Source organism: Clarias gariepinus, chromosome 10 (genome assembly GCF_024256425.1).
Source record: "Clarias gariepinus isolate MV-2021 ecotype Netherlands chromosome 10, CGAR_prim_01v2, whole genome shotgun sequence".
NCBI classification, from domain to species: Eukaryota; Metazoa; Chordata; class Actinopteri; order Siluriformes; family Clariidae; genus Clarias; species Clarias gariepinus.
This window is the reverse complement of record NC_071109.1, coordinates 1,836,170-1,860,293: the sequence shown is the minus strand read 5'-3', so window position 1 is coordinate 1,860,293 and position 24,124 is coordinate 1,836,170. Positions and strand designations below refer to the sequence as shown.

The 24,124-nt window shown below is 40.9% G+C and overlaps 1 protein-coding gene across 1 annotated transcript in view; it reads right to left on the bottom strand.

Moving 5' to 3' along the window:
- The window catches only part of pdgfc (platelet derived growth factor c), a 63,805-nt gene extending 49,958 nt beyond the window's left edge, over positions 1-13,847 (bottom strand). The window contains exon 1 of the mRNA XM_053505133.1: positions 13,230-13,847. Within this exon, the coding sequence (XP_053361108.1) occupies positions 13,230-13,386 (157 nt within the window). The 5' untranslated portion in view covers positions 13,387-13,847. The remainder of the gene's footprint in view (positions 1-13,229) is intronic.
- Positions 13,848-24,124: the final 10,277 nt, after the last annotated feature.

The following is a 24,124-nucleotide window of genomic DNA, read 5'->3' as shown; positions in this document are numbered from 1 at the left end:
GTTGAACCGCTGACAGAATGATAATGAGGCTGTTGGTCACGGTGCTGCACGCATCTTAGCGTAGCGTTGCAGGAGATTTTACTAAGAGTTTCCATGTTTGCTCTGAAAGTAGAGTGCTAGAACTAAAACCTTAAATAATCTTAAACCCAGTAATGTGTCTAATGGTAGCTATAAAGAAACACAAACAACACATCAGTGCTAGAAGAATATTTTGCACAGCAATACTAATATGCAAAAGTTAGCAATAACGCTATCTTAGGTAATGGTAAACTGCTATAAGGTGTAATTAACAATGGTATTTTTGAGACAAAATTAGGAAACGGTTAATGACGACGGCATATGATCGAGGTATTAGCATGACCGTGTTAGCGTGTTGTTTCTAGCCGTCAGTCATTAATAGCGCTGGAATGACGCTTTACAGCAGATGATCTCAGCAAATTCTAGCATAACTTATCCTCCCGAGCGAGTTCTTACCAGCCGCCTTTGCTGCAAACGTATGCACTCTCTCGCTCTCGCTCTCTCTTTCGCTCACCCTCTTTTCCTCTTTAGGGCTAAAACATGACCTGACTCTCAAAATTTCTCTCCACAGCTGCATAACAAAGTGTCAGAAAAGACACAAAGAAGGTTTAATTGTGAATAATAGTAACATGTGACTCGGAGTGCTGCAGCGAGAGTGGATCATTAGCGAAATGAAATGTTAGCATTTGGCAGCAGCAGCGTTTCTCAGCCCTCCCCGCATCTCGTCTGGAAGAATGCATGAGGAGAGAGAGAGAGAGTGACAGATGGAGGATTGGAGAGGGTCTCTCAGAAGGCACAGGGGGAGCATATGGCAGCGCCGTGGTGCTCTGTTGTGTCAACTGAAATGTATTTCATCATATTTCACCTTCACTTCAGAGCCCCGGCGCTCCAAAACAGCAGCCAGGACACGGGCTCGCTATCAGGAGCTTATTCAATCAGCAGCTACCAAAAGTACTGAAGGGTTTTGGGATTTTTTTTTTCTTTTATCGAGGAACTTGCAGCTTGTTTTGGGGTGATTTCACATCTATTAGAGCAAATATTAGTGTTGATTCATTTGGTTTGGTTTGTGATTGAACTGAATGAAACAAACCACAAGAATCTGAGGGCGTGTAGCGCTCAAAATGTCCTCATAAAAGACTTTTTGTAAATCGTTAAGAATGTTGCAATGGAAAACGTTCAGTAATTGTAACAATAATTAACAATCATACACAGACAGCAACACAATTTACTCTAAATAAATCAGCACAAAATAAACGATTGTGTATTTAGATATATGAATAACATGTTGGACTTGTGTGGCTTTAACATCTTGATGTTCTGTGTATTTATATGGAATCATATACAATTTGTAAATGTACTTAATTCTATTTATTTTCTATTTATTATTTATCACTTAGGTTCAGGTGGAAGTCGTTTCTGTGAATATTATTTTGGTTGATTAATTTGCATCACCACATGAGAGCATTCTTAGAATGTCTGAGCTACTGTAGTTACGTTGTTGTTGTTGTTGTTGGTCTTTGGTTGGTCCTGGCATGGGGACGCCACAACGGACCACCCGATCAACTGTGTATGTTCAAGTTACATGGAACCTTGGGTGCTACAACGTGTACGAGTGTTGGTTCAGCTGGTAAGCCTGTGATCGGACCTTTACGAGTGAGAGCGTGTAGTGAGAGCTGGGAATTATGCCAATTGAATTGGATTTTTGGCCGTTATGATTTTCAAATCTATTTGATTTGATAGCACTAATGTCTATAGTCTGACTTGTCTTAAGTATCTAGTATTATAACTGTTTAAAGTATCTAATAAACATTATGATGTTGTTTATTGTTTAAATGATGACATGATAAGCTTTGTTTGAACTCATAAAAACAAAGGAAAAAAATATTCTCATAAAACATGAGTATTTGCAAAAGCTGTGGGATGTTTAGGACCTTTTTAATTTTAGACAATGTAAGGTTTGTAAGGTTGCCTAAATGAAAAAAAAAAAAGGAAATAAATTCTGAATAGAAAATGCAGCAATTTCAGAAAATTCTTAACATCAATTAACTAAATCAACTAAACAAAGGTTAGAATAGCTCAGCTTGTATGCTGATGTTAAACCTTGAGCTTTGAGCTAGACCTGCATAAGGGACTGTTTTGGTGATCTCGTGTATCCAGGACACTCCCTTTCTTATTAAAGACGAGATCTAAGTGACAGACTGAACTGAGTTTCCAGGTTATATCATACCAGCTGCACGTTTGGTGTCGGCATCCTCTGAGAATCCCACAAACACGGACAAACTTTCAAAACATCTAACCACACAGGCACAGTCAGGTCTGTGGTTCAAGAAGGCCATCTAGTCAACACTACTGAAGTACAAGAGTCACATTTGCAGAAGGAAAAGAAAGAAGAAAAGCGTACGCTGAAATAACAAGGCGAGTCATGACCGTGGGTTTGACCCTGGTGTTTTTGAGACTCGGCTTTCGTGAGATGATGTGAGTGTTGAGTCAACATCGGTCATCGGGGGCGGCCCGGCAAAACAGAGCGGCTCACATCAAATAACCCACCATGAGAGAGAGCGAGAGAGAGAGAGAGGTGTACCAGGGCATTTCAAAATACCTCTCTGACACTGAGAACTGAAATCTGCCAAGGTATGCAGACGGTAACTGGGGTCATCACATTTGCCTCCTGCCAGAAACAAAAAAGACCTTTGGAATTCAGTTTGCTCTAAAAACTCCAGGGAAAGAGCCACACATGGCCCACGGTTAAGCTCGCGGTCATAAACACTTATTATCTCGCTCTAGGATTACTAACACACCTCAAAGCTGTAACTAAACTTTTCTTGGATATTTCAGCGACCACTCACACTCTCCTCATATTACACGGGAGTGATTTTATCAGGCTAAATGATGCCCGGAGGTGAAAGAAGTGCAGTCGTCTGAGGATGAATCTGACAGGTACTTGTTGCGTGGAGGAACGTCGGACCCGAGGGCGAGTCGCCCTGACCCTCTCTTTTCACAAGAGAGAAGGTCTTTACACAGGAAGAAAGAGCTTTATGGCCACACTCTTACCACTTCTTGCTTTTTTTTTTTACAATCCAGGTTTCTAAACTTACATGTATGCGTAATAGTCATTAAAAAGAAGTAAAAGAAAACACAGCTTGTTAACCATCAATCTCTCGTGTGGTGTGTTCTTTAAAGACCGGCCTCGCATCCGAAACCTCTCCACAAAGGCACTTCGTGACCGGCGGTTAAGCAGGACTCGCTTATCGCAACATATAATCTTCTATCTTGAACAGCCACCAAGAGGAAACAGTTGTTCCTGAAGATTACAGAGTTTCAAACCTCATTCGTATTTTTCCTTTATCTCTCATTCCCCTTCTTTTTTTTTTTTTTTTTAAAGAAACCACCATGGCAAAAGGTCTTTCCTCTCGCTGATTCTGGAGGTTTGGTTTGTTATTTTAAACCCGTCATTATCTCAAGGACTTGGATCAAAGAGATTTGGGACCGGTGATGACGGACAAAGAGCGATGTGACGGATTCTGGTTAGCAGGACGGCTCCAACTCAGCTACGACGAGCCTTCCAGTTGGAGATGTTTGATATGAATGAGCAGCAGCGCTTTTCACTACGGTCGTCATCTGAAGGGAAACCAAGGAAAAATCTTTCCAGAGAACTTTGTTCATTAGTTCCTGACTCAAAGCCAGAAGGTATTCAACCACCCACGAGTCTGTTTGTCGAGTCGGAATCAGAGCAAAATTGTGACCTTTCGGTTTGTTTGCTGTGATTTTTCGTTGGTTTTCACATAATTAACCCAAAGAGGGAAAACAATATCGGAATAGTCTAAAGTCAGGCTAAACAAGAAATGTCCTCATGAAGCGTTTCCACTCATTAGTCATTAATGTCAGTGTGGAAAAGGTAAGACCTTTTCGATGTGTGGAGAGCACGGAGAACACCAAGCCCTAAGTAAACGTACAAATGTGTTCTGTTCCCCGGAGCTGGAATGCATTTTACAGGACATTTCACTTTTGTATTTACAAGACACTTATTGTGATTTCTCTATCGCTAGTAGTTTCTATTCTATTCTGTTTCTAGCACCTCCAGGGTCGGGGTTCGATTACTCCCTCAGGGACCGTGTGCATGGCGTTTGCATATTCTCGTTTCCTCCCACAGTGCAAAAACATAAAGATTAGCCTAAGTGGCATTTCCAAATTTCCAAAAGTATGTGAGTGTGTGATGCCTTTTTGTGCCCAGTGGTAGGTTGGCACCCCATCCAGGGTGTACGGCCCCTGCCCTCCTGCGACCCCGGACAGGATAAGCGCTTGGTCTGGATCTGCATCCTCTATCTTGACAGTCTTAAAGCTACTATGTGGTCATCCTAAAGGGACCATCTTATGTAATTATCTAATCATTTTGGTTCGTACACATTTCAAACAAATTTACATCATTTTCTTTTGATCGTGTAAAACTGCTTTGCGACAATGATAATTGTTAAAGGCACTATACAAATGAAATTGAATTGGATTAAATTAAAATCTCTCAAACCCATGGTGTTCCTGCAGTTCTACAGCTCCGTCCTTTGGCTCAGTTCAGCTGCTTGTATAAAATCCTGCAACCCGAAACTCAGGCCGTGTTCGATTCACTTCCTGCAGCTGAATCAATTCAGAGTCGAATCACTTTCTCAGTGTGCTTCGAGTTCACTCGGAAGCAACTCAGGACCACCTCGGGCAGGCGTTCTCTCTCAGGGCTCTCGAGGGTTCTGTTTAAACACTGTGTGTGTGACCCAAAGATGCTTTATATCGGCTACTCTTTTATAAATCTCCGCAATATATTATGCACGTCTTTTTCTTTTGCCGAACCACATCGCTGCTCCACAAAGCACAGGCTTAAGGTCTGTATTTATGATGTGTCAACAGCAGTGAGAGGGGAAAGAGAAAAAGCAAAAAGTTCAGCCTCTAAAAGCGGCTTAGAGACAGGAAGAGAAAACAAATGAAAGCCGTGACCCAGGTCTTTAAAGGAAGTGCCCTCCTGGATTCCCGTTATGGAAAGATATTTGTGCTCGAAGGCTGACATGGCAAACATCAGACAGGCGTCGACTTGCCAGTGAATCCGTCAGACTTTGAAAGTGCAGTGGACACAGTTACCCTGTAATCTCCAGCTTTCTAAAGAGAGATTTATCTTTGGACAATGCTGCGTGTGTTTAATTCTGCATGTAGTATATTTAATGCTCTTGAAAGTACCAGATTTTCTGGCAGAACCCAGCATGAGGGCTTCGGCTTTTAAAGTGCGACTTGTATTGGCAGAGTGCACGGTGTCGACTGACAGCTCGCTTCAGTGCCTGGAGAATTGCAGCCTGGGGCAAAAAAAAAAAAAAAAAAGGGTCAGGGCAGAATCCTGCTTTAACAGGGACTCATTTGTCTCTGTGTGTGCCATGAAAAGCTTGTCTCATTTCTCAGTACTGCAGGGTGCTGAAAATCGTTCTGGAAAGATTTTGCAAGTTGTGACAGCGTATGAACGGCAGATAAAAGCTATGGAAACCGTTCAGCACAACAGAAGGGTAATATGGACGCAGAAAGCCAAGATGGAACCCGTGCCAGCCCTCACATCATCGCCGCTTGTGCTGCAAAATAAAGAGCTGTAAGATTAACTCACGCCCTTTAATGAACTCAAGGACCGCTTCAGTCATCATGGTGTCTGGAGCGATTAGAAGTTCCTGCGAGTTTCCGATGATGTGTAGCATCCTAAGTAAAAAAAAATAGCTAAAATTCACTCGATGATGTCATAGACTTCATTAGGATTTGGGGCACATTAGGTTACAAATAAGGAATAGGATTGATACGATTAGTTGTTGGGAAACAGTGATTGGTCGTTGGGAAGGAATGGCGATTAATGATTGGTCGTGGCTGTTAGAGATTTCGTTCCAAGCACAACACAGTCCGGCTTCACACACACACACACACACACACACACACCTGTCCCTCGATCAGCAGCTGTGATGTGAACTGAGGAGCCACATTAAGTTCAAGACAGCCCCTAATGTGTGCTGGAGAAGACAGAACACAGAACACATTCGCTACGGCCAATTTTCTAACATAAAGGGGATTAAAAAGTCAAATCTGTCAACAGTCTTTAAATTTGAACTCAGCAGTCTTTTTGTCCCAGTGAGCCAATTAACATCAGTATGAAATGATTGACATCTGCACAGCCCCGCCCCTTTCCTTAACTCACACAGTTTATGATTAATGTAAAATCCATTTATAATCAGCTAAAATTAAATGAGTAGTTAACATTAGTTAATAGTATTGTTTAATCTATCAAGATTTTAAATGTTTTTTTGTTTTTTCACGCTTCTCTCTGAAAAACCTCTGACGTTGTAAATGTAGTTAATATACGGTGGAAATAAAAAATTTAAAAGTAATTTTAAAAAACTTTTAATTTTTTAAAAACCAGTCGAGTCTTGTTTAAAAAATAACAATTCATTCTCCAAATCCAATTCCTGATATTTGTTACCGGATCCCCTGTCCGGTATGTTTTCACTGATATCTAATCCGTATTTTTCCTTCAGCCCATACCGAGTGTGAGATCAGTGCGATCTTGAGCTCCGACACCAGAGCTGGATCAGTCGAGTCACTAATTTATCACAAAGCTCAGGAATGTTGCCGCGATGCCGGCCTGGACAGAGGGAAGCCCTGTGTCTGGATTGTGGAAGTGCTTCAGGTCTGTGCCAGGTTTCTGCTTGACTGGTGATGGTGAAATACTTCACTCTGTGTGATGACGTTTTGATCAATGCTCACTTTACGGACTATTAGTTACCATGTATCTTAGGCGTCTCTATTCATGCAACTGAAATTCTACGCGCTAGGTTTTAAACTTGGGGTTAAACCTCCATTGGCCAACAACAGACTGAAGTTCATGTGAAGGACCAAGATTTGGTTGGTTTACTTTGAATGAGAATGTGACTTTTTCCTGAACACTCCAAGCTCCTTGAAGGTACACGGCGCATTGTTCGCTCGTACTCGAGTCCACCTGTCCGGGTCCAAAGCGGATAAACTTGTGATTGCTATTTAGCTCGAATGCCACATTAAGCTCCGCTCCTCTCCACAGAGTTATCCTGCAAATCCACTAAGTGCTCAGCTGTTGCGTTTTCTTTTATCCCGCCCCTGATGCTGGAGGGGCTACAGCGGCTTAATGAGGGATAATTGGGCTCGGGTACAAACTGCCTGCAGAAAACACTTTGCAATATCTGAACCCCATCCAGCAACAGGCCTGAACAAAAATGTCTACTAGCAACAAAAAAAAAAAGAAAGAAAGAGAACGTTTATTGAGTGAACATTCATCTTCTGCACAACAGTGGTGATTAATGCAACTCAGAATACAACGAGCAACATTTACTTAAAGTTCTTCTGCGGCTAGTTTTGCCTAAAGACCACCGTTCTGAGCTGCACACACTCATTAATCAGCTCGAGGTGCCAGAGGGTTCTTACAGATCTTGGCAGTAAAAAAAAAAAAAAGAAAGGGAAAAAAAAGGCATTACAAACGTGTCTTGGGTCACATTTCCTGCACATCACTCAACACCAACATATTTCAGAATGTTAAGACTGAGCAAAGCTGTCTTCGAGCTTATTCGGGCATCTGAACAGGAATCTACAGGGATTTGGACTGATGGAACCGATGGGCAAACCTTACACTCAGACACACACACACACACACACAAACACACACACCTAAGCCTTCTTTCATTGGGAAACATTCCTTAATTGAAACAAAACCACAAAGTGGTAGGTGAGTAGTTCAAATCCCATGACTCACAAATTAGATTAGATTAGATTAGATTAGATTAGATTAGATTAGAGTTGTTGCACAGTCATGGTGTACGGAGCAGATGGTTCACTTATAATATATTGTTTAGAAATACTGAATAATGTCCGAAATATCTGCTATTTTAAAGACCCGTGCATTACTGTGCATTCATTACGCTTTCAGCTTCATTAAACACGTGAAGAAAACAGCCGTGACCTTTCAGAAAATAAAAAGAAGACGAGGTGTCAGGAGAGGTGTTTGGTGTTTATTAACAGCCACGTGTTTCTTACATGCAGTTTAACCTTAACCCTTTACCCTGTACCCTCTCCTACATCTGCTTCCTTTGCTGTCGCTCTTAGCATGCTAGCATGCAAGTTCATTTATCACGCACCACTGTTATCAAAAATCGCATGAAAACAAGGCTGTTCGAAGCAGGATAATTGGAAACAAGTTCGAAGTCTGTCTAAGTATGCTAACACGCTAGCTGTTTTTGTTTGTTTTGTTTAGCGCACATCACAAGATACTGCCACTGGAGACTCCTTCCTTTTAAACTAAAAAAACATTTACAAAACTTTACATTTTTCTTTTTTACGTAAAAACACATTCAGAAATGTAGTTCATTATTATCATCATTATTGCTTGCTCGCTTTTTCGCGGAGCGTACGCCGTACGAGTTCCTGTGAATATGCTGTGGCTATGGTAATGATAACGTATTTCGAGATGAGCATCAATCTGGTGGAATCAGAATATAGAACTCCCTTCTGTGAAATTAATAGCATTTGCGGAAATATTTTATGGAAATATTTTGTCTAAGAAAGTAGAACTCTTTGATCTTTTTTTTGTTGTTCATTATCGTTGTGATGTGTACCAGGTACATCAAAGTAAAATGTAATAATAAGGTAATAAATTAAACTTCTCCTCTACGGGCTTGCAAGCGTTTTTTAAGACTAGGTGGAAATTTTGCGTGACAATTCCAACCACCTGCACTGACATCCACCGAGCGAACACCTGTAAATCTGCCAGACTCATCAATTCCTCATCTTCACCATTTCATAATCCTCCGATTCCTCTTTCCAGCTTGACTTCCAGATCTCACCTGTGCAGCTCTTTTTGGATGCCAACCTCTCCAGCTGCAAAGCTAAGCTCGTCCCAGATCAACAGTCAGTGGCAGCTTCCATCAACGCGGCGAAGGAACGGCTGCGATAAGGCTTGCATTGTTGACGTGATAAAAGAGGACTCGAGAACAAGACTCACCTTTGAGATACACTTGGCAGAGAATTCGACTCATTCATTGCTCCTTCAGTCTCAAGGGAACAGAAGGGGCCGTTAAAAGCTCGCATCCTACCAAGACATAAAAGTCGAACCCTTGTTTTCAGACCACAGAGTCATGCAATGCTTCAATTAATTGTTTTTCGTGGATTCCTTGTGGATTTTGTAGAAGGATACGGGAACAAGTCGTTCCACTCTACAAGTTTTTGGCAAACTAAAATGCATTAATTAACTAATGAACACTTTAAATGTGCATTCTGACCAAAAAACTAACCGAAAAACGTCACATTTACAAGTTCCCAAACCTGTAGCTCACACATGTACAAGTCCCAAACTTGTAGTGTAGCTCACATCCCTTTTAAACTTTTAACTTAGGCACCTGCACATTTCCAAACCTTGGACACTCATTGTTACAAGTCTCTAAGCTCAAACAGCTACATGTTTCCAAACTTATAGTACAATTGTCTAAAAGAATCTATAATTGTTTTATCACACGCCTACACTTCATTAAACTTTAAGCACAAATATGTACAAATATCTAAACTTGTAGCTGAAACAGGTACAAGTTTATAAACTTTTGTCTTTTACATTTTACAAGCCTCAAATGTTGCAGCTTAAAAACTTAGAAGTCTTTGTACTTGTAGCACCCGTAACTCCAAGCTCTTTAAACCTGTAGTATAAACTACAAACTACGATCCCATAAACCTACATGCTTCAAAATTTTGTGCATGCACAAGTACAGGTTTTTACACTTCTAGGGCACACATGCATTTCTTTAAACATGTAACTTAGGTCACACATTTACAAGTCTACATTTCAAGCTTACACATCTACACAGTAGCCTGAACATACACAAGACAATTCGACTTCTGGAAGCTTCTAAACCTTGGACACTCCCTGTTGCAAGTCTCTAAACTTGTAGCTCAAACAGATACAGATAAACTTGTAGCTCACATACAACCTATACAGTACCTAGCCTCTAAACTTTATACTTGTAGCTTGCACACATGCAGGTTTTTAAACTTTGGACGAACATCTAAGTTTCAAGCTCACAAACCTACTGTAAAATCAACTAATCGGTTAGACATCTACAAGTTTCTACACCTTGAATACACTTCTAACACACATATTTACCATTCTTCACTAAATTTAATGATACAAGTTTTTTAATCTTTGGGCACACACAAGTTCAAGCCCTTAATCTTTTATCTCACACCCTTGTGGCTCTTTACTTGTAGAAGAAGAGATTTCAAAGTGTAACAGGATGTTGAAATTCCACTCTACAAGTTGTTAGCAAACTGAAATGGATAACCAATAAACTAAGCTAAATGTGTAACGAAAAAAAGATGTTGTGCAAATGTTTTTTTTTCCCTACTTTTTTTCTTCTTAGCTTTGACCCTTGACCCAGTTCAGGTGCGCACCTTTCTCAGTCAACACGTTAGCGGTTTAATCAGTGTCAGCGCTATGCGGCGGTGGCCGACGGTTTGTTTGTCTCCACCGGCTTCCTTTTTTTTCCCTCGAACTTGTCAGCGCTCTGTGTTTGAGTTTTCTTGCGTTGTGTTCGCGTTAAAATGGGACCTTTTGACATTTTTCGCTATTCATCTCAGCCTATCAGTGGGGTTCAGAGCTAAGCAAATTACGCAGCCCCAGGGCAGCTAGCGCTCAATGAATGGAGCCTTTCTGTGATCAGAGAGGAAGCTTTCCTCAAGGGACGCTGTTATTGGGAGGTTTTCTCCCCCTCTCTCGTCCCTTATATATACATACGGATCCACTTTAAAGCCGACGGTAATTTCCACTTCCTACCTACGATAATGCTGTTTGACGCGAACAAGCGCGGCCATTCAGAGAAAGTGTGGGAGAGTGCAGAAAGAGTGTGGGAGCGCAGAGAAAAGAGAAAGAGCGCTTGAAGTGAGTATTTGAAGAGTGCAGGAATGCGTGTAAAGAGAAGTAGTGAGGTAGCATGCAAGACACAAGGCAGGTTCTCGGAGGAAAAAGAAAAACAGATCAGAATGCAAAATGTGCTTCGAGTGTCTCCGAGTGCAGAAGTGTCGTGAAAGTGATCAGATTAATTGTTAAAAGTAACTGGATGGTGAAATCCCACCCTACAAGTTGGTAACAAACAGAAAGTCATATTTATATATATATATATAGTAAACACAGTATATTCTGTAAACTTAGAATAATACAAGTCTCCAAACTTGTAGCTCAAACAGGAACAAAACCGTTAACTTGTAGCTCATACACTCACATGTATCTAAATCTCTAGCGCAGTCAATTACAAGACTCCAAACCTGTAGCTCATCCAATTACAAGCCTCCAAACCTGTAACTCATCCACCCACAAGCCTCCAAACCTGTAGCTTATCCACCCACAAGTCTCCAAACCTGTAGCTCATCCACCCACAAGTCTCCAAACCTGTAGCTCATCCACTTACAAGACTCCAAACCTGTAGCTCATCCACTTACAAGACTCCAAACCTGTAGCTCATCCACCCACATGGCTCCAAACCTGTAGCTCATCCACCCACATGGCTCCAAACCTGTAGCTCATCGAATTACAAGTCTCCAAACCTGTAGCTCATCCAATTACAAGACTCCAAAGCTGTAGCTCATCGAATTACAAGTCTCCAAACCTGTAGCTCATCCAATTACAAGACTCCAAACCTGTAGCTCATCGAATTACAAGTCTCCAAACCTGTAGCTCATCCACTTACAAGACTCCAAGCCTGTAGCTCATCCACCCACAAGTCTCCAAACCTGTAGCTCATCCACCCACATGGCTCCAAACCTGTAGCTCATCCACCCACAAGTCTCCAAACCTGTAGCTCATCCACTTACAAGACTCCAAACCTGTAGCTCATCCACCCACAAGTCTCCAAACCTGTAGCTCATCCACTTACAAGACTCCAAACCTGTAGCTCATCCACCCACATGGCTCCAAACCTGTAGCTCATCCACCCACATGGCTCCAAACCTGTAGCTCATCCACCCACAAGCCTCCAAACCTGTAGCTCATCCACCCACAAGACTCCAAACCTGTAGCTCATCCACCCACAAGACTCCAAACCTATAGCTCATCCACCCACAAGACTTCAAACCTGTAGCATACATAAGAACAAAGCCCTAAACTTGTAGCTTATACAGTTACTTAAACTTGTAGCAGACATACGAAAAATACCATAATCTTGTAGCTTGTACACCCCAAAGTCTTCAAACTTGTAGCATATACTCCTTCAGTATCCAACTTCCAGCTCACACACCCACAAGTATAGCATATACCCCTATAAGTTTTTAAACCTCCATGCCACATACCCACTAGCCTCCAAACTTGTAACATGTACCCCTATATATCTTTACATTTACATGCCACACGGCCAGACCTTAAAACTTTTACTGCACAACTTCAACTATCGACACTTGTAGCTCACAAACCTATTTGCTTTTAAACTTTAGGTAGACACATCTGCATATACCTAACCCTTATACTTGTACAGTAGGTTTGTGTGCTGTAGTTCATACACCCACAAGTATGCTCACAAGCTTCAGCACACCCAAATAACAGGCTTTAAACTTTTTGCACAATTACCTGCATGCCTGCAAAATTCCAGCTCACGAACATAAGTTTTCCCAATGTAAGCACACATAATGACCAAACTTGTAGCTCACTCATATACAAGGCTCTAAACTTCTAGCTTACATAGATACACAGCATACTATAGATAAGGATGAAAACTTGTAGCTAACACACCTTCATGTCTCTAAATGTATTGCTCACACAAATCTAAACTTTCATGCATAAATATAAAAGTCTTTAAACTTACAAATCACAAACATGAGTCACCTGTACCCCCACACGCCTACACATGTTTAAAATTGTAAGTGTATCTACTGTACAAGTATATTAACTTGTAACTTTCATATCTTCCTTCAGTGCACAAAAATTATTATCTTTTAAGCACCAATTTACAAGTCTCAAACTTGTGGCTGACACACCTACAAGTCTGAACTTTTGGTGCGTAAAAAAAAGAAGGAATCTTTAAACTTATAGCACGCACACACACACACACACACACACACACACACACACACACACACACACACACATTGAAGTGTCTAAACTTGTAACTGACACAGCAACAAAGTCATTCATAAAGCATCAGACTCACCATTGTGCTCTTTTCCATTGGAGTGGTGAAGCTTAGTGAGGAGCGTGGATTCCGCCTCCAACCCATGAAGAAGAGACAAAAGAAGAGAGAGGAGAAGAAGAGGAATCATTTGGCTCAGCTTTATACAGTGGATACACGCTGGAGTCCCGTTCAGCATGAGCACACGGAGAACCCGTTCCTTACACACACATCCCGCACGCGGAATAACGAGGCGAGGAGAAGTTGAAACCACATAGTCGTGATGGAGAAGAGTCCTCACGTGAGAGTCCTCGGATTCTGCAACGTTCTCAAAGTTTCAAATCTGCAAAAGGAATTTCTAAAATCTAAAATCCAGAACAGAACCAAAAACGAATCTAAAAAAGAGTTTGTCAATCACAAACCATCAGCAGCTCACACCGCATTCTACCAAAGCTTGAGGAAAAGTTCTCCAAAGTTCCTCAGAGTCCATCCAGAAGTCCAGGAGCACTGCATGAACGTCAGGCATGCTGGTTAAGAATCCAGATTTAAGTAAACACTTTCTGTAGCATTAAGAATTCCCAGAGGAGGAAAGCTTTGTGAAGTTTTGCTTTGCGATCTACAAGGTTTGCAGCGAGTGTGAGTGTGAGTGGGTGTGTGTGTGTGTGTCAGAGTGAGCAGAGGGGCCGAGTGAACAGGTGCTGCACATAAAGCCTGGAGTCGACCAGGATGGAAACTCCCAGAGAAGGCGGGACTCTTAAGTAGACTTTAAAACACACACACAAGCACAGACACACACACACACACACACACACCCTGCTGCGAATCGAATGGAATAAAAAAGGTCCATCACTATAATCAAATCTCAGGCATTCTCCACATGCACACATCATTCTCTTCTACAAGTATTTAAACCTGTAGCACACACATGCGATTCATTAAACTTGTAGCACACACACACTTTCACGGCTCCAAACCTGTAGCACACACATGCAAGTCTCTAAACTTGCAAAACATATACACGTCTCTAAACTGGCATTCCTTCATTTCTCTAAACACAAGTCTCTAAACTTGTAGCACACACACACAAGTCTCCTAACTTGTAGCACATACTCCTACATTTCTTTAAACCTGTAAATTGTAGCGTACAAAAACACGTCTCTAAATTACACATGTTCACACAAGTATTTAAACTTGTACCACACACACATACAATACAAGTTTCTACACCTGTAGTGTCTGAAATTTGGATACGCACACTTATGTCTGGAACCTGGTACACAAACACCTACAGTACACATTTCTAAACTTCCTGGTAGTTTCCTTCTCCTTGTGCTGTAGAATGTGATACTCTTCATGCAAAAATAAGAAAAAAGAATCGCATTACTTTGGAATGTAGGAATTGAAAGCAGGCCAGCGTCAGAATTTTGTCTTCCCTTGCTGCCCCAGATGAACTTTTTGCCCCTGGCGAGTTGCCACCAGCAGGGGCATCCATTCATCTTGGGTTCCATTCTCACGTCGGAGGTTTATGAGCAGACACGGCGTGTCCGGAGTGAACCTCAGATATCCGTCAGCTATTCCAGACTCGGGCCATGTGTTCAGGGCCTTGTGTCTTAATCTTTCCATAATATTTTTGGAGTTTCATCATCGGGATTTGGGAATATATAGCGTCTTATGGGAAACGTTGGAGAAACGTCAGGATTTGTCTTATCAAAGCTCCGTCTCGCTCCTCCCGTGAGCCATTTCCTTTCCCCGGCTCAATACATCACCTCACAAAAACCTTTTCATGTGGTTAATCTCGTCTCTGCTCTGCCAGTGAGTTCCGTATGTGTGTGTGTGTGTGTGTGTGTGTGTGTGAGAGAGAAAGAGAGAGAGAGTATGTGTGAGAGTGTGTGTGTGTGTGTGTGTTACCCCCACACACACTCCTGTGGCAGACTAAACAATCTGAGCAGGGGCACACACATTGAAGTAATTCTGCCAGACACATGATGCAATAGCAGAGCAATTTGTGCTCAGACCACCGCTGGACGAGAGACGTTAAGGAAGAAACGAAGACAAAAAAAAGGAGAAGAAGAAGAAGAAGAAAAGAACATTAGGACCTCTGATCTCCAGGGCTAGCCTAAACCATCCAGGGCTTTCTCATGGTCAGCTCCAGTCCAATTTCAAGATAGCATGGTGTTAGGGTTTGTTGTTGTTGTTGTTGTTGTTGTTGTTTAAGCACTAATCAGCAGTTTATAACCACACCAACAGAAGTGCACATCTTGCACAAAGACAAAAAAAAAACCATATACATATGCATTTTTCTGTTTCTTTCATTTAAATGTTATACTGGTATTTACACAAACTCTGTCCTACAAGTCTCTAAAAGTGTAGCTCACACACTTATTTGTCTCTTAACTTGTAGCTCAAACATGTACAAGTCTCTGAACCTGTAATGCAAACACATACACATAGATGTCTCTATACTTTTAGAAAGAGCTTACATGTCTCTAAACCTGTATCTCAAACATCTACAAGTTTCGATACTTGTAGCTCACACTTATATTTCTCTAAACTTGTAGCTCAAACACCCAAATGTCTCTATATTTGTAGTTCATGCACTTATGTCTCTTACCTTATAACTCAAAAACATAAAAGCCTTTACAGTTGTAGCTTTACCATGTGCACAGTCCTATACTTGTATCTTACACACTAATAGTTCTCTAAACCTGTAGCTTAAACATCAACGGGTCTTTATTTATGTTGCACAAGCACCTTCAGGTCTCTATACTTCTATCTCACATACTTATATTCCTCTTAACTTGTAGCTCAAACACCTACAAATATCTAAGCTTATAAAGTTTACAACTGTATATATCTCTATACTTGTAGCTAAAAGGTTTACACTTGTAGTGCAAACACATACAAGTCTCAAAATTTTGGACACACACACACACACACCATCCATCCATTATCTATACCGCTTATTCCAGTTCAGTGTTGCAGTGGTAGCAGGGTAAGCAGAGATGCCCAGACACCTCTGTCTCCAGCAACTTCCTCCAGCTCCTCCTAGGGGAACCCTAACCTGGACAGTCGTGAAATATAAACCCCCACGTGTGTCCTGGGTCAGTCTGGGGCCTCGATCTGTCTGGCCGTGCCTGGTACACCTCCAAAGGAAGACAACCAGGAGACAGCCTTATCAGGTGTCCAAACCACCTTAACTGGCTCCTCTTGATGAAGATCTACAGTGGGTCTACTCTGAGCTCCTTTCCAATTTCTGAATTTTTCACTTAATGACAACCCAATGCAGGACCATAACCCAAAGTTCATGACCATAAGTGATGGTAGTGATGTACAGTAGACCCACTGGTAGTTGAGAGCTCTGCCTTATGACTCAGCTCTGTCTTTGGTTCAGGTCTGTAGTGTGATCATATCACAGCAGGAGCTACACCCAACCTACGGTCAATCTCATGATCCACTTTCCCTTCACTCGATCTTGAGATACTTAAACTACCAAGCCTGGGATAGGGTCTCCTTCACCTGAAAGGAGCATGCCATCCTTTCCCATGAGAGGATCATGGCCTTGGAAATAAAAGTGTCGATCGGCATCTTGACCATCTTACACTCAGCTGCAAACACTTCACGTGCTTGCTGAACGTCCTCCTGCCAAAAAGCTGCAAAAAGCAAGGATGCGACCTCAACTCTGGACTCCTTCTTCTACTCTTGCTAAATTGAAACCTTCCTGTCTGTAAAAATCATGGACAGGAGACAAGACAAGGTACATTATTGAACCTAACTGCTTAACTTAACACCGAGTACACTTCAGGTATCCTGGGATTGATGGCCTGCAAAAGTACCCCTGATACCCCTTACTCCTGAAACACTCCCCACATAATCTTTCAGGGGACCCCATTGTACAAGGACTCCCACACACATAGTTTTAAACTTGTAGCTCTAACACTTACAAGTCTCTATACTTGTAGCTCAAACACGTACAAGTCTCTATACTTGTAGCTCAAACATGTACAAGCTTCTGTACTTGTAGCCTCAAACAAGGCTTTATACTTGTACCGCAAACATTTACAAGGTTTTGAAGGTCTTGTACCACCAGCACCTGGAAGTCTCTATACTTGTAACAGGTTTTAAACTGTAAGCCAACACCTACAAGTCTCTAAACTTCTAAAACACACTCTCATATACATTATACATGCTTTATCACAGACGTCACAGTGCTGCTGATTATTTTCCTGAAGCAGCACAACACACACACAGTGTTTTATTCCTCACACACTGTATGGAAGCATTGTGTTGTAATGATTCCGAGGAAAAACTCCAGCTATGAGAGATTTATGTGACCCAAGTGTGGTGTTGAAAGTGAGGCGTGTGTGTGACCCCAGTGTTACTTTGACTTCTTTGAGATGTGTTACGTTGCTTTAACTAAAAGACCGTAACCAAAAGCAGGACTTTTACGCAGCGCGGCGAGCGCTCTGACGCCGGAGTCTGGACGTGAGCCGTCTGTGGGAGAGGATCACATTCCACCGTCCGAAACACTCACAGCAGATGTCATGTCAGCACCTAGGCCAGAAGGAATCCCTCTGTCTCTGTCTGTCTGTCTATCTCAGTGTGTGTGTGTGTGTGTGTGTGTGTGTGTGTGTGTGTGAGGGCCTCAGATGACTGGAATACTATAATGTCCTGAGCTCTCACGGTGGTCCTGCAGGAAAAGAAAACACTCCCATAAACAGTGAAGTGAAAACCAGGGTGGGGTTTTCAGCGTGATCAGACGTTCACACGTTCCAAGATCATTGTAGACGTATAACCGTTCCACTGAAACCGCATCACAGAGGAGCCAACATAAACAAAAACCTGCAGTCACCTTGTACGTGAGCTTAGATAGCAGTCAGGAGACATGTCCAAATAACACAGCTCTTGGGGTAAATTTCTTTTATGGGTGAAAAAAAAAAAAGTTCTTCCTTGTTTTTATAACAGATTTGTGGCTTTTTTGGACAGTAGTTGTAATTAATTTCTTTTTTTAAGGCTGCAAAGATTAACAAATACACAAAATTATTTTATTAAACAAAGCTTCAATATAAAAAGGAAATAACGGTTAGTTTAGTTTATATGTACCTATTTAAACTTTAATATATATATATATATATATATATATATATATATATATATATATATATATATATATATATAAAACATGTTTTTATTTTAGAATTTTTGTTCTACCATACAATATACCAGATTACGTTTTTTATTGAAAGTAAAATTTCTTTTATATGTTATTTTTAACATAAAGCTGTAGTCAACTTTTATAACATTATTAGAACATTATTATTATTATTATTATTATTATTATTTGAGTTTGTTCATTTTTAATGAAGACACAAATTCCTAATTCAGGATTCCTTAAATGCAGAAACAATTCTTTTATTTTAATTATTATATCTCTATTTTTTTTTTCTTCTGAACTGAGTCCTCAATTAACCCTAAGTGAGGCGTGTGTATAATGCATGGTTCTGCTTGGAGGCTAGAGACACCTGGTGGCGTCCTGCATCTTTACAGTTACATCACACACATTCCCGTGTCCTGATTGGCTGATGGGAAAGCATTTAAAAGGGGTTTTGATAGAAATCCACCACGTCTGCGCGACTGGAATCGGTGATGTTATTAATGTTTTGGGTTTCACGCTGTTCTGAATTAATATAGGTTTGTAGGTGCAAATTGATTTAATGCTGTATTCTAATATTGAAAGTGGCAACTTCAGTTTGATGGCAGAGTTGGAGGTAGCAGAGCTGAAGATGTTGAGGTTCTCTTTGGAAGTGACAAGGATGGATAGGATCAAGAATGAGTTTATCAGAGGGGCAACCCACGTTAGATGTTTTGGAGATAAAGTCAGAGAGGCCAGATTGAGGTGGTTTGGACATGTTCAGAGGAGAGATGGTGAATATATCGGTAGAAGGATGCTGAGGTTGGAACTGCCAGGCAGGAGGTCTAGATGAAGACCAGAGAGGAGATTTATGGATGCAGTGAGAGAGGACATGAAATTAGTTGGTTTGAGAGAAGAGGATGGAGAGGATAGGGTTAGATGGAGGCAGATGATTCGCTGTGGCGACCCCTGAAAGGGAACAGCCCAAAGACTAAGAAGAAGAAGAAGAAGAATGAAAAAAAAATGTAGAAGCTTGCAATTGTTAGTAATTCAGAACTTCCAAAATGTGTTCATCATCTCAACCGGAAAATGAGTCGTTTCTTTGAAAAACACTTTTACTATTTTTTATATACTACATATATTATACAATATTACATTATGTTATACTGTGTACTATATGCTATAAAACTATATTATACGGTATATAGTATCCTACTATACAGGTATACCAGTATCCTATACACTACAATACCCTACCTTGCCATCCTATACAATACTATACAGTACAATAGTTACTACATTGTATTGGTAAAGGATAGATATTACAACTGTGCTGAAATTCAGTATAACATATTCATTCGGTTCAAGCCCTTGATCAAGGGGTTAGAGAGGGATTTGGGATTCAGCCTTGTGTTAGAAGCTAGCTAGCTTTGTAGCTAAGCGTTAGCCGTGAACAGAACGACGCGGACGGTTCAGAGGCGATTGAAAAGGACTTAGAAGTGATTAGTGCAGAGACGGCGTGTTGTTTAAGACGCCATAACGTTATCAGATGTGTGTTCTTACTGAAAGTGCTTCTGTGACTGGGTGTGAATGTGGGTTTAGTCAGACAGCTCTCTCCTCTCCTCTCTCCTCTCTTCACTGCATAAGCACAGGATGGTCAGGTGGTGTATAACACATATTCACACAGTGATGTAAATGTTATTTCAACCTTTTAAAATCCTTTATCCTATACCTTCCTTATTTAGTCTATGTAAAGCCACCATAACTGTCCATCAACCCGAGGCATTAAAGTTGTTATTTTCTGACCTCTCACCAACAAGCTGCAGAAGTGCATCTCCGTCTGTATCAACTCTATGGACAACAAAACATGGTTAAGCTAGCTCATCTGACACTGAGATTTCTTCAACACTCTGTTGTTTAATGTGCAAAAATACAGTGTATAATGTGTCCTGTAAATTGTAATCCACTCCAAAGATAAAGCCTATGAACGTCTGATAAGTTTCTAATTGTTTCTGGCTTTCTTCACAGATTTCAGAATCCAGACCTCAGTTCTGAAAATGTTTATTTTAAAATTTAATTTGGGTTTTAAAACAACTTTCATGACTCCTTTCCAAAAATATATAAAACAATTTAAAATCATGTATTTTTTTTTTTCTCAACTGACATTATTATAATATATTTTTTTCCTTCTAAAGGGAACTCATTCCTTGTTATTTATCAAATATACACTGGCTAAAAGAAAGTCACACACTCTAATATTTCACTGTACCTCTTTTTGCTTTGATTACGACCGTGGCATCATTTCGATAAGCTTATGCAACGTCACAACATTCCGTCCAGAGTCGCAGTAATTTCTTTCCAAGATCATGTACTGATGATGGGAGAATTGGATCGCTGCACAATGCCTTCAGCAGCACATCCCAAGTGTTCTCAGTGGGGTTTCCATGTGTGAAAATGATGTCTCATGCTCCCTAAACCGCTCTTTAACACTCTGAGTCAGATGAATCCTGGCATTGACATCCTGGAATATGGCCATGGTGCCATCAGAGAAGTAAAAATCTATTCATTTAAAAATCTTGTCATTGCTTGCTAGACCTGAGCAACTGAAGCAAGCCCAGATCATAACACTGCCCTGACGCACCCACCCCTCTGGAACAGGGTAAATCTGGATTCATCAGGCCGCATGACCTTTTCCCATAGCTCTTTTACAGTACGATTGTATGTCTCCCATCATGTTCTTTTAGGATGTTTTTCCAACCACATCCTACCACATGTATGTGTTTTACAGTTTTTAACCCAGTTTTATTAGCTTCAGCTCTTTCTTTAGTTGTTTTCTTTGCTTGATGCAGGACAATATTTTGATGCTTCTGAAATAGAGGAGGTTCCTTGCCCGCCTAGAAGATATCTCTACTGACATGGTTGTATAAGAAATGCTCCTCCTATAAGAGATTCTCCTCACTGATCAGTTAGGGTTTAATTAATTTCTTGCTGCTGATCCGTATTAAACACTGCAGTAATTTTTTAATGGAAGGATCTATTTTCTTAGTTAAATCCAGGTCGTGTTTGTTTTATTATTATTTTCTTTTGGCCAGGCAGTGTATCTATTTGTAGATGAAAAGAAATCTAATCTGCTTCCATTCATCACGGCTGCTCAGAGAGAAATGTTCCTTAAGTGGCGATCTTCATTAGAGGTCCTAATTTCATTAGCGATGCAACTGCTCTGGATACGAGAACCTTTGGAAAATCTTGATTTGATCTAATAACCCCTTCATAAAGCCAGAGAGGAGGGAGACGCTGGGATAAGTGCTCTTTAAACGAGACTCTTGGCAGGAGCAGGAGCGAGCAGTCGATACCCATGACAGACATTTTGATACTAAATCAGATGCGTCCATCTCGCCATCTCCTTAATAGACCACCAGTCAATCACAGCACTCCGACGCTCACGCTAAGCGCTTTCAGATCGGCTTTTACTCAGGCTTAGCTGCCAAGTTTGAGCCGGGTTTGGAATGATGCCACTTTTTAGACATCGTAAATGTTTAATACAAACATGAGCTGCTTTTCTAGCAAATTTCAGTCACATTAACTACTCTGTTTCTTATTAGTTTCTTAATGATTCAACAAACCTATGGTTTAATGTAAAATGCAACTTATCAGACTGGGATCCAGGCAGAACCCATTAATAAGACCAACAACCCAGGATTATCTAAAGAACTTTTGAGAGACCCTTTATTCCAAGAACTTTGTGCATTTCACCTAACATCTTCACTTTGCCTGGAATTAGGATCCAAGTGGCTGAGAACTTTCTCTGAAAACATACATTAACCTGGTTGCAAGAAATGACAAATCAGCGACCACCATTCGAACAATTAGAACAGATAAGGATTCTCTTATAGTTCTCTCATCATGTAGAACAATATCTCACTATGAGAAAGCAATTTTGGAAGGCTTAGATCTCATGATACAGTAACTCTAAAAAAATCTGAATCTGCTTTTAGCTGCCAGGTTTAGAACGGTGACATTTTTCAGACATCATGAACGTTTAATAAAAAGGTGAGCCGCTTTTCTAGCAAATTTCACTTAAATTAACTTCCCACTGTGGTGGGAAGAGGTGATAAAAGCATGAACTAGTTTTTCTGCATTATTTAGTGACAATATATTCCTTAACTTGGCAAAATATTTCTGAGGTGAAAGAATGCTATCCTGGTGATATTGTCTACATGAGCTTCAAATGAAAGACTAGAATCTATAATCACACCGAGGTCTTTCACCATTGCCCTTGATGAAACAGAAAGGTCATTTAAAGTTACAGGGTAAAAATGACAGATGATTGTCCACAGTTACCCCAAGATTGCGGGTAGTGGCTGAAGGAGTAATCTGAATGTTGTCCAGAGAGATCACAAGGTTTTGACCAATGAATGAGTCGCCAGGAATGAACAGCAGTTCAGTTGTACTCAGATTGAGCTTCAGCTGATGAGCTGCCATCCAGGATGAGATGTCTGCCAAAACTGCTAAGATGCAGGTGTAAACCTGAGTATCTAAGGGAGGGAAAGGAGAGAATAAGTTGTTGTCAGCTGCATAACAATGGTATAAAAAGTCATGCGATGATATGACCTTACCAAGAGACGGGGTTAAGAGGAAAAACAGAAGACGACCAAGTACTGAACCCTGTGGGACACCAGTAGAGAGTCTGCGTGGGGCAGATGTGGGTCCCCTCCATGTCACCTCATACAGCCTATCTTCTTGGTATGAAGCAAACAATTGCCACACTGTTCCACAGATTCCAAGGCTTGTAAAAATAGATCATATTAACTTGTTAGTAACTGTGTCAAATACAGCTGACAGGTCTAGGAGGATGAAAACAGTTGATAGTTTAGCTGATATAGCAGCATGGAGCTTCTCAGTGACTGACAGAAGGGCAGTTTCTGTGGAAGGTGCCACTTTGAATCCAGATTTTTGGGATCATAGGGTTGTTCTGTGAGAGATAAAGAGACATCTAGTTGTAAACAGTTCTTTCAAGAACTTTAAAAATAAAAAAGAGAGTTGCTGACGTCTGCTGGATTCAGACACGGTTTCAAATTCAAATCAAATTCAAATTTTATTTGTCACATACACAGTCATACACAGTACGATATGCAGTGAAATGCTTGTATTAAAACAGTTGAGGATGGGAATAACACTTGCCTTCTTAAAGCAGCGAATAGTTGATGATGGTTGTGATGAAGGAAAGGAGTTGGGCTGGGGCATTGTGGAAGTGATTGGGTTTAATGAACATGGGATTGGATGATGAGATTATATGCTGAATTTTGTTGATTATAACAGGTTGAAGAATTCTGATAAGGGAGGGGAGGGAAAGTCCTGAAGTTCTGGTGTCGAGGTTGGGTTTGGAGCAAAATTCTGACGGATTGCTGCAAAGTCTTTTATTTATTAAAGAAAATATTTGCAGTTGACTTTAAGCTGAAGCTGTTATTTGACAGAAGGACCTTGAACAAAATGCTCTCCATCATGTCCAATATGGAGCGTTTGCCAAGAAGAAGTTCAGTGAAAGACTTGTATTACACAGCTGCTCTCCCATCAGACTCAGGAAATGCTTTGTTCCCAGACCTACGTACCTCTGTTTTAATACCTGTTTACACGCCTGGGGACCTGATTTGGATCCTTGGTTGTGATGGTCCCTCAGCCACTACTCATTCCTGGTTATACATGTAGTTCACCTCTGACCTCCATTATCCCAGTCAGTCACCACTTACTTTTTTTCTGTCACTTTCAATTGCTATAACTCAGTTGCATGAGTTGTCTCAATTTGCACGAG